The sequence below is a fragment of the Vipera berus genome (assembly GCF_964194415.1).
Source record: "Vipera berus genome assembly, chromosome: 6".
Taxonomy (NCBI): Eukaryota; Metazoa; Chordata; class Lepidosauria; order Squamata; family Viperidae; genus Vipera; species Vipera berus.
The window spans coordinates 76330478-76344101 of NC_138208.1; the positions used below are offsets into that span (position 1 = coordinate 76330478).

Consider the following 13624-nt stretch of genomic DNA (forward strand, 5'->3'; position numbering starts at 1 on the left):
GTTCTATTCCTTGTCAAGAAATTTCTCCCTAGTTCAACTAAGGAAGGTTGTATTATGATTTCCAACCCTGTATATAAGCTGGAAAAACCTACATTACAAACCTTGACTTTCTGCCTTAAGCATCTATTGACTGCTTGGGCCAAAAACTAGCATTCTGCACGTTTGCCTCCTTTCTTGCGTGAAAACCTTATCATTTTGTTTGTTTATAATGTGACTCATTCAGTCTTATCCAGAGCAAATAGTGCTAGAATATCTGTGTGAGAGTGTAAATCATATCTTTGTAATAAATTAATCAATATCATAAACTTGTGAAAGTTGACTGACCAACATGGCCATGAGCTAGCTATACTTCTGTATATTGCTACATTTTTCCACTGAATCAGTTGATCACTTTCCTGAGGGGAATTCTTTTTCTTTTTAAAAAGGAAGAAAAGTAACTTTCGGAATCATGAGGCTGAATGGTTATGAATAGAATATTATTGCTTAATCTTGCTTTTTTTTTTAAGAGCCAGATGCTCATGTCTATGCTTCAGTTGTGCGGGAGGGTGCCAATTTTAATGATTTTTCAAAAATGAAAAATAGTAATAGAATAATACATTCTTAGAATCTGTGACATAACCCTGTAGCACCATAAATGGGACAGGGAGTGGAAAGGGGAGCAAGTAATGTGAATTGGAATGTGTGATTCAAATTCCATGCCTCATATGTTTGTATATGATATTGCAACACATGTCAAAAGGACAGACCTGGTGGTCATGGTCTACCTTTCATAATTTTGGCATTATCATGTTTAGAGACAGATAATCACCTGAATAACCTTTATAGCACTAGTAATAAAAAAGGAATGGGGGGTATATCATAATTTTCTCAGCCTCCCACAAAATGAGAAAATGCACTATAGGTGGTCCTCAGTCCATTTGTTCAGTGACCGAAGTTAACAACACTAAAATAAAAAAAATAACTTATGACCATTTTTCACACAACTGTTGCAGTTCCCTATGGTCACATGATCAACATTTGGCTGCTTTGCATCTGTCATGTATTTACAATGGTTGCAGTGTTCCGGGGTTATGTGATCCCATTTTGTGACCTTCTGTTAAGCAAAGTCAATGGGGAAGCCAGATTTGTTTAACAACTGCACGATTCACTTAAGAAATGTGGCAAGAAAGTTCATAAAACAAGGCAAAACTCACTTAACCATCATCTTGCTTTGCAGTGTAAGTTTTGGTCTTAGTTGTGGTTGCATGCAAAGGACTATCTGTAATGCAACATGTAGAGACGTTGGGACTACAATCAGAAGTCACCAGCTCATTGAGTCATTGAAAAGAAATTACTCAAATGTTCAGTGACAAGTAGTCACTGAACCTTTATTAGGACATAAATTGATTGACAAGACTACTAATACTTCAGTATTGGAACTGCAGCATCATGCTCTTGGAGAAGGGACCAGTGTGTTTTTCTCTTAATCTCAAAGTGCTGCTGTCACAGTGGCACAGAAGCAGACACAGTTGATGGTCATCAAACTCTGGAAAGAGAACTGAACTGAACTGAACTACTGTCCCCTGCGTAGGAGAGTTTCAAAACAAATGCTCTCAAATCTGTCTGTCATGCATCTGATGATAACACCCAAACAATATTAAAACTGTCTTACAATATTTGTCCTGCAATACAGTATTTGTCCTGCAGAGATTTTTTTTCTACAGATGACATCTTTACAAATATGGTACATTATTAGTACCAGAGTTAATTACAGGTAGGCAATGGTTGGTTAATGGACGCGGTGGCTCAGTGGGTTAGGACGCTGAGCTGGTCAAACAGAAGGTCGGCAGTTTGGTGGGTCGAATCCCGAGTGCCGCATAACAGAGTGAGCGCCTGTTACTCGTCTCAGCTTCTGCCGACCTAGCAGTTCAAAAGCACGTAAAAATGCAAGTAAAAAAATAGGGACCACTACGGTGGGAAGGTAACAGCGTTCCGTGCACCTTTGGCGTCTAGTCATGCTGGCCACATGACCACGGAGACATCCTCGGACAAGCGCTGGCTCTTCGGCTTTGAAACGGAGATGAGCACCGGCCCCTAGAGTTGGAAACGACTAGCACGCATGTGCGGGGGAATCTTTACCTTTACCTTTAATGGTTGGTTAAATGCCCACTTTTAATCCCATAATAATAAAGGAGAAGTAAAAATGTGAGAAGTTGAAATTGATTGATTGATTGAACCTTTTTTTTTGCACACAGCGGTAGAGGCTTATATTGAAAAGGTTTTATAAAACCCAGCTGAAGGCCTAGGACTGGAGCAACGGCGCTCGTGCCCACAGAGAGGGCTCTGTGTGCCACCTGTTGCACCCATGCCATAGGTTCGCCACCTCAGAGCTAGGGATTAGGTTCAAAGTCTTGAATGTATTCTTTTGTAAAATATTCTTCAGGCAAAATTGTATTGGCTACCCAGATGGGAACTAGAATTGAATTCCAAACATAATTTCTGTAACTGTTATTTTGTTTTAAGGTCTTTAATTTTCTTGAAAACTTGCATGTACCCATTGTAAGATCATTCTAAGTCACGTGGTTACTCAGAATCCAGTATGCAATTTTGTTTTACTGCCATGAACACTTGAGGGTGTTGACATTTGAGCCAAATTTAAATTTTCTTGAATTTTACAAGCAGTTTTGAAAACAGAGGTGAGCTACAATGCCTAGTGTGTCAGCTGTCCACTGGCAGTGCCAGTTGTTAAACATTTTCCAGTACACTCACTGAATATAGATGCCGGCCACATGACCATGGAGTCGTCCTTGGACAAGCGCTGGCTCTTCGGCTTTGAAACGGAGATGAGCCCCTAGAGTTGGAAACGACTAGCACTCATGTGCGGGGGAACCTTTACCTTTACCTTTACCTTTACCTTTACCTTACCATATCAGAAATTAAAATTAACAATACATTGCCAACAGTAGGTCTCACAATTGTTTGATGAGATTTTAATATAATTATTTCTTTAATTTTTATTTTATTCAAAAAAAGTTAAAATACAAAACTCCCACAAAAACTTTTAGAGAAGCAAACAAAAAAAATCAAGACATTTAAAGAGAAAAAAGTGCATTAAAAAACCACAAACACATATACACATATTATCTCCCCTAGTTGCGTAGTAATAAATATATTGCAACAATGTTACCTCATTCCTTGCAAAACAGGTCCAATTTTTTAAAAAAATTCTGATTGCAAATCATTAATCTGTCAACTGTTGACTATATTAATGACAAAATAGTTAACAGGTAGAGCAACAAAAAAAGGCAGGGGGGGGGGTTTAAAATAAAACCCAGGCTTGCTTGCAAGAACAATCTGTCAAAAGGAAAAGATGAATAGATGATTGATGACATTCTGGCTACGCCTACACAGAACTGCAATCTTCAAGACCATCCTCCTGGGGGGGGGGCAGTTCCAAAGTCAACTTGGGTCATTCCTAAGTGCTCCTATATAGGCTGGCAGCCACATTTACATCTAAGTAGAATGGAACGAGGGACGCGGTGGCTCAGTGGGTTAGGACACTGAGCTTGTTGATCGGAAGGTCGGCAGTTTGGCGGGCCAAATCCCGAGTGCCGCGTAACAGAGTGAGTGCCTGTTACTCGTCCCAGCTTCTGCCAACCTAGCAGTTCGAAAGCACGTAAAAATGCAAGTAAAATAATAGGGACCACTACGGTGGGACGGTAACAGCATTCCGTGTGCCTTTGGCGTCTAGTCATGCCGGCCACATGACCACAGAGACGTCCTCGGACAAACGCTGGCTCTTCGGCTTTGAAACAGAGATGAGCACCGGCCCCTAGAGTCGGAAACGACTAGCACGCATGTGCGGGGGAACCTTTACCTTTACCTAGAATGGAAGGGGAGCCAGGACAAAGTAGGATTGAAACTGCTGACCCACGGATGCATCACATGGAAGCCATGCCCACCCCATTGCTGGCAATGACAAAACAGTCCCAATACATTGCGTGATGTCACGTGAAATCGCGAGTTTGATATGTCCCACCTAGGGTAAAAATTTGTGTTAATTTAATTTACATTCAAGATTAGATCCAAACTAAAGTAAAAATGCATTCAATCATTTACTTCCTTGTGTCAAATTAAAAATAGATAGTGACTTTTGAAGGGACCTAAGGCAAACTAGAAAGCTATAGTTGAGAGGCCTTTGCTTAGAACAGTGTTTTTCAACTTTGGCAACTTTTAAGATATCTGGACGTCAACTCCTAGATTTCACTTGCTGGCTGGTGAATTCTGGGAGTTGAAATCCAGACATCTTAAAGTTGTCGAGACTGAGAAACATCAGCTCATAACGTTACAAAACTCCAGCATTTGTATCTATTTTGAATATGTGACTTTTAATCCAAAAATGAAATTGAAATAGACCAGAAGATGTGACGTCCATTTCTCTGTGAACTATAAATGTTAGGTGTCGAGCCCTGCAGGCCCGACACTACAAGGGGGGGCAACCTCACCTCGTCCGACATCCAGTTTCCACACACAGACCGGGTCTGTGCGGGCGGACCCCTCGGAGAACCTGGCCGACGCCCGACTGGACCACCTCCCAACGCTTGCCAGCCACCGGGTTCTCCACGAAGTTCTGCAGGCATCCTGTTGCCCGGGACCGGGCCTGCACACCTGGACTCCACGGCGGGCCTCGCTGGCCTACAGCTGACCCGGCTGCCTACCTCCACCTATCAGCTGCTGGATGCACCTGTGCGGACGGACTTTCCGGCAGGCCCCACAGGCGGCCAGTTAGACAGGCTGAGCTCTGCTGCCCACTTATTGGCAGGAGACTCTGCTCGAACGGGGCCAACGGCTGGATGAACTGTTCCCTGGTTAGGGATGTGGCCTATTACCGACTGTGAGCTGGACCCGGGTGGACTGGCAGCCGTGGACTGGCGGGCTGAGGCCTCGGTTGCTGTGGCCGGTGCGGGTTCCTTGCCGGCTCTGCCGGTTCTGCCTGGTGGTGAGGTGCAGGGATTCCCCAGACAAGGGGTGGTGGTCCTGGGTTGGGGGGTGTCTGGCATGGCCGTGTGGGGTGAGGGGGACTTCTTAGGGGTTCGGGCAGGGATCGCTTGGAGTACTTACCCTGTGGGAGGCAGCATGCCGGGGAGGATGGACGGAGGAGCAAACGCGCGAGGCGCAAAGGGGAAGGGGTGATTTATAGGCACAGGGCCAGATGTTAGTTTGCATCAGGGGTGTGTGGTTACTGTGCATGCAAGCCATAAAGAGCATTGGGAGCATGGTGCTGCCAACGCTGACTTTATCCTTGTTGGAAGCTGAATAAAGCAATCCTTGGTTGTCACCCGTTCCTGCTGTCGGCTGTGAGTGTGTGCGTCGTTCTGCGGACGGGTTGTGACATTAGGTTTCTCTGATGTTGCAGGAGTGAAAGACAAAATTGCTATTAGGACTGTAGAGGTTCTGTTTAGTGGCTTTGTTTCCATCTTTAGAGCTAAACTGATAATAGAGTGACAAGGCCTTTTTGAAGGGCAGAGTGCCAGTCAGTTCTTTTAGTTCAATGCAACATTTAGTGATGATCAATTGCATTCTTTAAAATTGCAGCCAGGTGTTTCCTGTTATATGGCACAGCTAATAATAGAATTTGAGGGCCATCATGTACAGGACATCTAGAGGGAAAAGGCTACCAATATGTACCTTGTGGTGTCCTATTTACTTTTAAATACAGTACATGTTGCTCTGGTGCCCACATTTTTAAACTATTCATCAAAAGGTTAGGTGGTGGTTTCTTCTTTTTTTTTCTTTTTTGCCAACCTGACACAACCCAATCTATCTTGTGTGGCCCTTGTTTCATTGCTGGTTTTCTTTGTAATTTCTTCCTGCCTGTTCTTTTTAAAAAACTGAGCTTGATGTCTGTCAAATAACTCCTTTGTTACATGAGCAGAATGGAAAATGAAAGAGAGATGATGTCCACAACCTACGATGCAATATTGTGAGATCAGTTTAGGGAAGCAGAGGTCCCCCACTTGTGGTGAACTATAGCTGCCAGCAATTCTATGTATCTCTACTTCTAGTACTGCTATGGTCTAAAATCTTATTGGCCTCTATATCCCATTTGTTACTTTAATTAGAGCTACCATGTCTGGACTGCCAAAATCTAGATAACAACCACAAGATGGTAAAAAAGCAAAAACCTTATCTCTTTCTAGTGGTTGTTTGGATTTCTGCAGCCAAAGTAGAATAGGCCCAATGGATCAGGAAGAGAGAAATAAGTTAACATTAGGTATAAAATCAAATTAAATAGAAAATAAAGGCAAGTAGATAGATAATCCAGGATAGTTTGCTCATTATATACAGCACACATTGGCACACATTTCCTCTGTTTCTCTTTGCTGCTATCTAGAAGTTGTCTGGATTTTGACAGTCCAAATCTACCTCCTCCTCCTCCTCCTCCTCCATTTTGTCTCCTCCTCCTTCTTCCTCCTCTTCCTTCTTCTTCCTCTCCTTTCCTCCTCCTCCTCCTCCTCCTCCGCCACTACTACTACTATTACTACTACCACTACCAAAAATTAGGTAAGATAGGAACTAGTGCACAAGCAGGATAGATATGGGATTTTCTTCTTAATTGAATTGAAGTAATTATTCTAATTGGCACTTGTTAATACTTTCCTTAAATTTGGTCAAACAAGGAACTTAATTTCAGCAGGAAATTCTTGAACTTGTAATGGCACTCCCTCAGTTCTAATTTTCATTTCTCTAGTTTCCTAATACAGTACTATGACAGTTGTTCTGTGTAACTGGAGTGAATAAACCAATACAGGCAGACAGAATATACCAGCCTGTGAAACCAGGTGTTCTCTTCATAGCTATTATAAATGTCAAGACAGATTTAGGAATCAAATGATCTTTTCCTCAGGTATGTGTAGTGGAATGTATGGGTGAGCCTGGGAATCAGGGGAGGAAATGCTGTCTAGGTAACAGACAAGACAGGCAGTCAGAGAAAGAAACCAAAAAGGACCCACCCTGATGGAGTAAGGCTAAAGATGGTGATAGGAAACTTGTACATTCAGACTTGCAAGATTCTGTTATAATAGGCTTACAGCAAGTAGGATTCATTCATCTTATTGTGTTTCCTCTCTGATTTACCTTGGAGAGCTGACAGTCTTCTACAGGTCCAATGGAATTGGATACTGTGTTTAAATAAATAAATGTAGAAAAACTGCTTCTAAAATGAGTGAGAATAAGTCATATCAGCTTGCAAGCTGAAAAGAACATATTTTACCATGTGCACTCTTAACAAAAAAAAAGGAAAATATTTTACTGATGGTTCTGAACTGGATTCATAGTGGGTTAGTTAGAAAAAGGCTCAACATCACCTCTGTTCTAATCAACTGATCTATCATGGAGCATACAAATAGTTATACAGTGGCCAACCTGCACACACGCACGTGAATTAAATATTGAATGGTGATCTAACAATCAGACAGACCTATGTGGGAGCAATTTGGGGGAATAATTCCCTTAAGAGGGAAAGTATGTTAACAGATTCTGATTTTTCTGCAATAATTCAGGACTCTCTTCTCTATCCTCTTAGCCACAATACTTTATTACCTTTCTAATATTAAAATGAATTCTTCAGCCAAGAAAAGATGAAGGCACAGGTTACATATGAACCAGATCCACTACGTGGAGTTTCTCTGTGACAAATCATAGCAATAATAAATATAATTATTCCAAACATGGGCCCAGTTTGACAGTATAAGAAAACATTATCAAGAGGAGTGGAGCTGTTGGAGGCGACAGCTCAAAAGAAAGCAACTTTAATGAGGACAACTATTGTAGAATTCTTGGGAAATAGATTCCATAATTCTCATGTGTCATATTCACAGATCAGAATAATCATTCACTTATTATTTGAATGTAGATGACAAAGCAGAGCTAGAGAGATCATAGTATATTACTTCTATACTATTGTTCATTGATTTACTGTAACACATAATAAAGGGAAGACTTCAGTCAAACTTCCGAAAAGGAATATTGTATTAAAAGAATGTAAATTAAATACACATTGAAAATTAAGAGGCTTTTCACTTTTTTTTTAGTTTACCGCTCACAGAATCAAACAAAAATTTTAAAGAGACTTTACATACAACCTGACCAGCTATAGTCTCTAGATCCATTTTCAGGAAATATGTATAATGTCAGAAACGATCAAAAATATGTATTAAATAATAAAAGTCTCAAGTATGAACACTACAGTCTCATGGATGACTTCTTGAGATTTTTGCATTTAAAAAAATAAAAAATAAAAATTCTTAATTTGGGATTCCCCAAGAGTCAATTTGAGTCAAGTTCCCCAAGAGTCAGCCTAAGTCTTTTTTTTAATCTATTAACAGCCATCCTAAATCTGTTGTAGTTTTTGGCATGTCCATGGTTGTATAGGATTTTCAAGGATTAATCTTTGTTTTAAATGTTGATATATGAAAGAGACTATTACCAGATTAGCAATTATGTAGCACCAAAGTTATACTATGGTTTACATTGTAGCATTGGTAGTCCTTCAGTTAAAAAAGTTTTAACAATTTTGTTTACATGTTGTCATGATGTCACATACTGTATGGAACGTATCACATACATATCATTGCATCGAATAAAAGGGTATATGGATACATACTTCCACAGTAATTGTATTGCAATTATTTTTTTAGCCAGAAATTTTATTTCAATATCCTTTTTGTCTGTGCAGGATATGGAAGCTGGAGTGAATTGGCGAAAGCACTTGAACATCAAAACAAACCGAGAGTTGATCCAAGTCTTAAGCTCTATTTGCCCATAAAGGTAAACAAATCATAGAACCTTATGTGGATTAAAGATGTTATTAAACAGATTAAGTTTTGAAGTACATCAATAAAACTATGCATTTTAAAAAAATACATCCAACAAATGTAACAATCAGTGCACACAGTGGAAATAGGAATGTTATCCTGATTTGTTATTCAAAGTTATTACCTCCCAAAATGGAATTATTTTCACATTAAACAGGTAAAGCTCAGCTCTCTTGTGTGCAATTAAAATAGTTGCAGAGGGCTCCCATCAATGGTTATTTTGTTGATCACCAATCACATAATTCTAGCAGGTCCATAAAATGAGCAATTCAGTTGCTACAAAGCCTACACACAAATTATTTTCACAATATTTTGGACTAGTTTAGGTCTTCACTTCTGAGTTTGAAAAGACAGGTATACAGGTAGTCCTCAACGTACGACCGTAATTTATACCAAAATTTTCTGTTGCTAACCAAGACAGCTGTTAAGTGAGTTTTGCTTAAGGTCACTTTCCAACCTTTCTTGCCACAGTTGTTAAGTGAATCTGGCTTTCCCGCTGACTTTGCTTGTCAGACGGTCACCAAAGGCAATCACACGACCCCAAGACACTGCAACTGTCATATATACAGGACAGTTGCCAAGGGTCCAAATTTTGATCACGTGACCACAGGGATGCTACGATGGTCGTAAGTGTGAAAAATATTCATAAGCCACTTTTTTCAGTGCTGTTGTAACTTTGAATGGTCACTAAAGAAATGGTTGTATGTTGAGACTACCTGTATTTTGCTGGACAATCCCAGCTTTTTGTTAGGACAGACTACACATCAAAATCAATATAGTATCTTCTTCTTCTTCTTGTTTCCTCTTAGTTACCTAAACTACAGTAAAGATAGGAGGAAGAAACCAAACCAGACTTAGCAGCAGGCATTTGTGGTTGCATTTGCCCAAAGAAAGTTGGCTCAGGATCCAGGTAGAAGGCAGTATTTTTCAGAGAGGAATGAAACATTTTTACCATCTTGACATCATAACCATCACTTCCATTTTATTGAGTGTTTAGCATACATTCTTATAGCCACCATTTCCCAAGATAAAGCAGAGGATTAAAAAGCACGACAAAATCACAAAGGGGGGACTCTAAAAAGTGAGGTGCTGATGGCATAGCTGCAACCTGTGTCCCATGAAAACTAAAAATGACAAGGGGATGCTTAAACACACTAGTTTAGCCGTGCAATGCAATTACTCAAGATGAGATTTAAAATACTCATGTATGGGTGAAAAAAAAGGAAAATCAGAAATCATACATCCAGGTATAGGATGGGGGAATATCTGACTGATGGTGTTTATGAAACAGATTTTACGACTGCAAATTAAATGTGAGCCAGTTGTATGATATGGCGGGGGGGGGGGAGAGTAAATTTTAGGGTTATAAGAGGATATAATTTCCAAATCACAGAAGGTAATAATTCTATTCAAGGTTTGTATTGGCCAATCCTTTGTCCAATTCTGGGGACCACTCTTTAGGAAGATCTAGAGAAATTGGAACAACTTGTAAAAAGTATAACAAAAGTTATCCAGGTCATGGTTGTCCCAAAGGTGCTTTTTTCTAGAAGCTGCTGGACTTTCTTTTGTTTCAATGCAATCTTCAAGGGGGAAAAAAGTGCCTTTTGAAAAAAAATCACCTTTGGGATGCAACAAAAGATGAAACTAAGATTTAGAAAGTTAGCTGAGTAGATAGATAGATAGATAGATAGATAGATGATAGATAGATAGATAGATAGATAGATAGATAGATAGATAGATAGATAGATAGATGGATGGATGGATGGATGGATGGATGGATGGATGGATGGATAGATAGATAGATAGATAGATAGATAGATAGATAGATAGATAGATAGATAGATAGATAGACAGACAGACAGACAGACAGACGATGGACGGACGGACAGACAGAGTCAAAGGATGTCATATAAATCAAGACCGATTTGCCTCTCATTTCAAAATTTAAATTGCTAGAATAATTGGGATAGTAATGATTGCAGGATATTTTTGTATTCATGGACCTATGTTTAAATTAGCTATATGCCAATCTTTCTTATTGATATAATTTCTATATCATGCAATCTCTGATAGATCTCGGGGGAAAAAACGTGTGCAAATTCACCATTTCCAAACACCTCTAAATCTTCTTAAAAACTGTGTTCAGCGGCACAGGGGAAAAAAACAACCTCAACCTTTTCTTTTGTTTCTTCCTCTGATGAATTTAGAACCAAACAGAACAAAAAAGCTGGAGCAATAGGACCAGTTCTGCAACATCGGAGAACACTCCTTCTGGGATACCCAAGGTTAATCTCTCCCTATATAAGATCTCCTACCTATGAAGTTATATAACTAGAATAAATATGCCTAGAAGTTATGATGGTCTCAGAAAAAGTGATTTACATCCTGTCCTTGAAGTTATGACCATTGCACCACTCCATGGTCCCGTGACTGCAATTCGGGCACTTGGCAAATGCCGTTTATGAGGGTTGCAGCATCTTGTAGTCCTGTGATCGTGATTTGCAAGTTTCCCAGCTGTCTTCCAACAAACAATGTCAACTGGGGAAGCTGGATTTGCTTAACAACTGTGTGATCCATTTATCAACCACATGATTCACTTGATGACCACAGTAAAGTAGTCGTAAGATTAGATCTAGTCACATGATCAAGTTACAATGGAAATTCCAGCCCCAATTGTACTTGTAAGTCATGGTGTAAGTAAATATTTAAGTCTATGAACAATCTTGGGCTTCTCTTCCATGCATTGAATTGCAGTACATAAAGATAGCAGAAGTGTTTGTTCCTTACATATCTTTCATAATGGAGTTTCACAAGTGCATGGTTTCCACTGAATCTATTGTGGCTTAAAATTATGTGAAAATAGTTTAGGGCAGTATATATTCAGTGGATAGAATTTTATAAATATTGTTTTAAATATTCTTTAAGCATCAACACAAGGTCTCCATTCTTCCAGGCTCCTTTTTATCTAATTTATTTTCATTGGCATTTTCACATTCTCCATATTATATGTAGCTGATTTGCTCCAGAGATAGCGAACTGCCAGACATTTTTTTTTAAAAAAGGGACAAAGCTATTCCTTTCTTCCTTTCATAGCAACAAGGGTTGAAAAGGGCCTTTCCCAACAAATTATGAGGGTTGCTTTGTTTTGTCTCACTGAGCATCAATCAGTCTCCCTGTCATCATGCATAACTTGCTGTTCCCATATGTTTCGCTGCATAGATCGTAGGCAGCTGAGACTGATAGAGATGTAGCCTTGGTTAGTGTAGTGGTTAAGGCAGACATGTCAAACACAAGGCCCGGGGGCCAGATCCGGCCTGCGAAGTGGTTTCGTGTGGCCCGCGAAGCCATCCTGGAAACAGTGAGGGAACGGCCCCCGCTGCCTTGGCTCCGGCCCAGGCTGTCAGGAGCCAATGTACAATTTTGTGGTGGTCATCTATGCTGAAAGGCATTCAGTCTTAGCTCCACAAGGCCATCTGGAAACAGTGAGGGACCGGCCCCTGTGGCATCGGCCCCGCCCCCTGGGTGCACGCTAGGGAGATATCACTCTTTGTAAGGAATGAAGAAATGAACCATCGCCTGGAAGTGGCCAGCACATGGCCCTGGCTACTTCAGGCAGGCTAGGGGCTGGGCAGCGTTGTGCTTCTCTTCAAATTTGTGCCACCCGGCTCAGCCTCTCAGCGCTGTGAGGAGAGGGCCATGTGCTGGCCACTTCCAGGCGATGGTGCATTTCTTCATTCCTCATGAAGGAAGACACTTCCCCAGCTGCGTTTCTTGCCTGTTTTTCTCCCTCCCTCATCTCAAATATTTTCCCATCACTCTGTTCTTAGGAAGGAAGGAAGGAAGGAAGGAAAGAAGGAAGGAAGGAAGGAAGGAAGGAAGGAAGGAAGGAAGGAAGGAAGGAAGGAAGGAAGGAAGAAAGGAAGGAGAGGGGGGTCTGAGGGAAGTCCTGCCTTAGTCCTTCCCTGCTGCCCTTTCACCATCCCCTTGCCCCCTCCTCCTGGCCTAACCTGGGTGGTCTCCCATCCTATTGCTAAGGAAGCTTTGGATACAAAGCCAGGTCTCCTCACATGGAGAGGGAGTGGGCCTCCCTCTTGATGTTGCCCTCATACCCATCATGAGCAACCTGGCTAAGGAGAGCAAACACAGCAGCTGGGCACCCCCTTGGGGAAGTGGGGCTGGGCTTAGTGCTGCTGGTGCTTGAGGGCTTGGCTGGGCATTTGACCTCCACACCACCGTCCAGCCTCCCCCCCCCCACATGGCCTGAGAGGAACAGTGAGGCTCCTCCAGTGGACCGTGCCTTGGCACTTGCCCCAGTCCCATCTCCTTCTGCCAGAGACCCTCAGATTTGTCCCACTCCTGCCCAGGCCCCCATAGGCACCATTGACGGGAACAATGTAGAGCTGGCCATGCCCACCCAGTAGGTCACACACACTCCAGCCACGCCCACCCAGTGGGCCACACCCACTCTGGCCACACCCACCCAGCCCCTCAAGGGTAACCGCAATGCTGATGCGGCTCTCAATGAAATTGAGTTTGACACCCCTGGGTTAAGGCATCAGAAACCAGGAGACGGTGAGTTCTAGTCCTATCTTAGCCATGAAAGCTGACTGGGTAACTTTGGGCTAGTCATTCTTTCTCTGCCTAACTCACCTCACAGGGTTGTTGTTGTGGGAAAAATAGGAGAAGGAAGGTATATTAGGTATGTTTGCAGCCTTGAAGTTATTTATAAAAATAGTAAAGGGCATAAATAAATAAACACATTCACACAT

General features: G+C 41.4%; 1 protein-coding gene across 3 annotated transcripts in view; it reads left to right on the forward strand.

Moving 5' to 3' along the window:
- Nucleotides 1–13624, forward strand: part of B4GALNT3 (beta-1,4-N-acetyl-galactosaminyltransferase 3) — a 91146-nt gene that overhangs the window by 41299 nt on the left and 36223 nt on the right. For all 3 annotated transcript variants that reach the window (XR_014026783.1, XR_014026784.1, XM_081330305.1), the window contains exons 2-3: nucleotides 8717–8808; nucleotides 11063–11140. Coding sequence is in view for 1 of the 3 variants with exons in the window: in XM_081330305.1 (XP_081186431.1) it covers nucleotides 8717–8808; nucleotides 11063–11140 (170 nt within the window). In the remaining 2 variants the exon portion in view is untranslated. The remainder of the gene's footprint in view (nucleotides 1–8716; nucleotides 8809–11062; nucleotides 11141–13624) is intronic.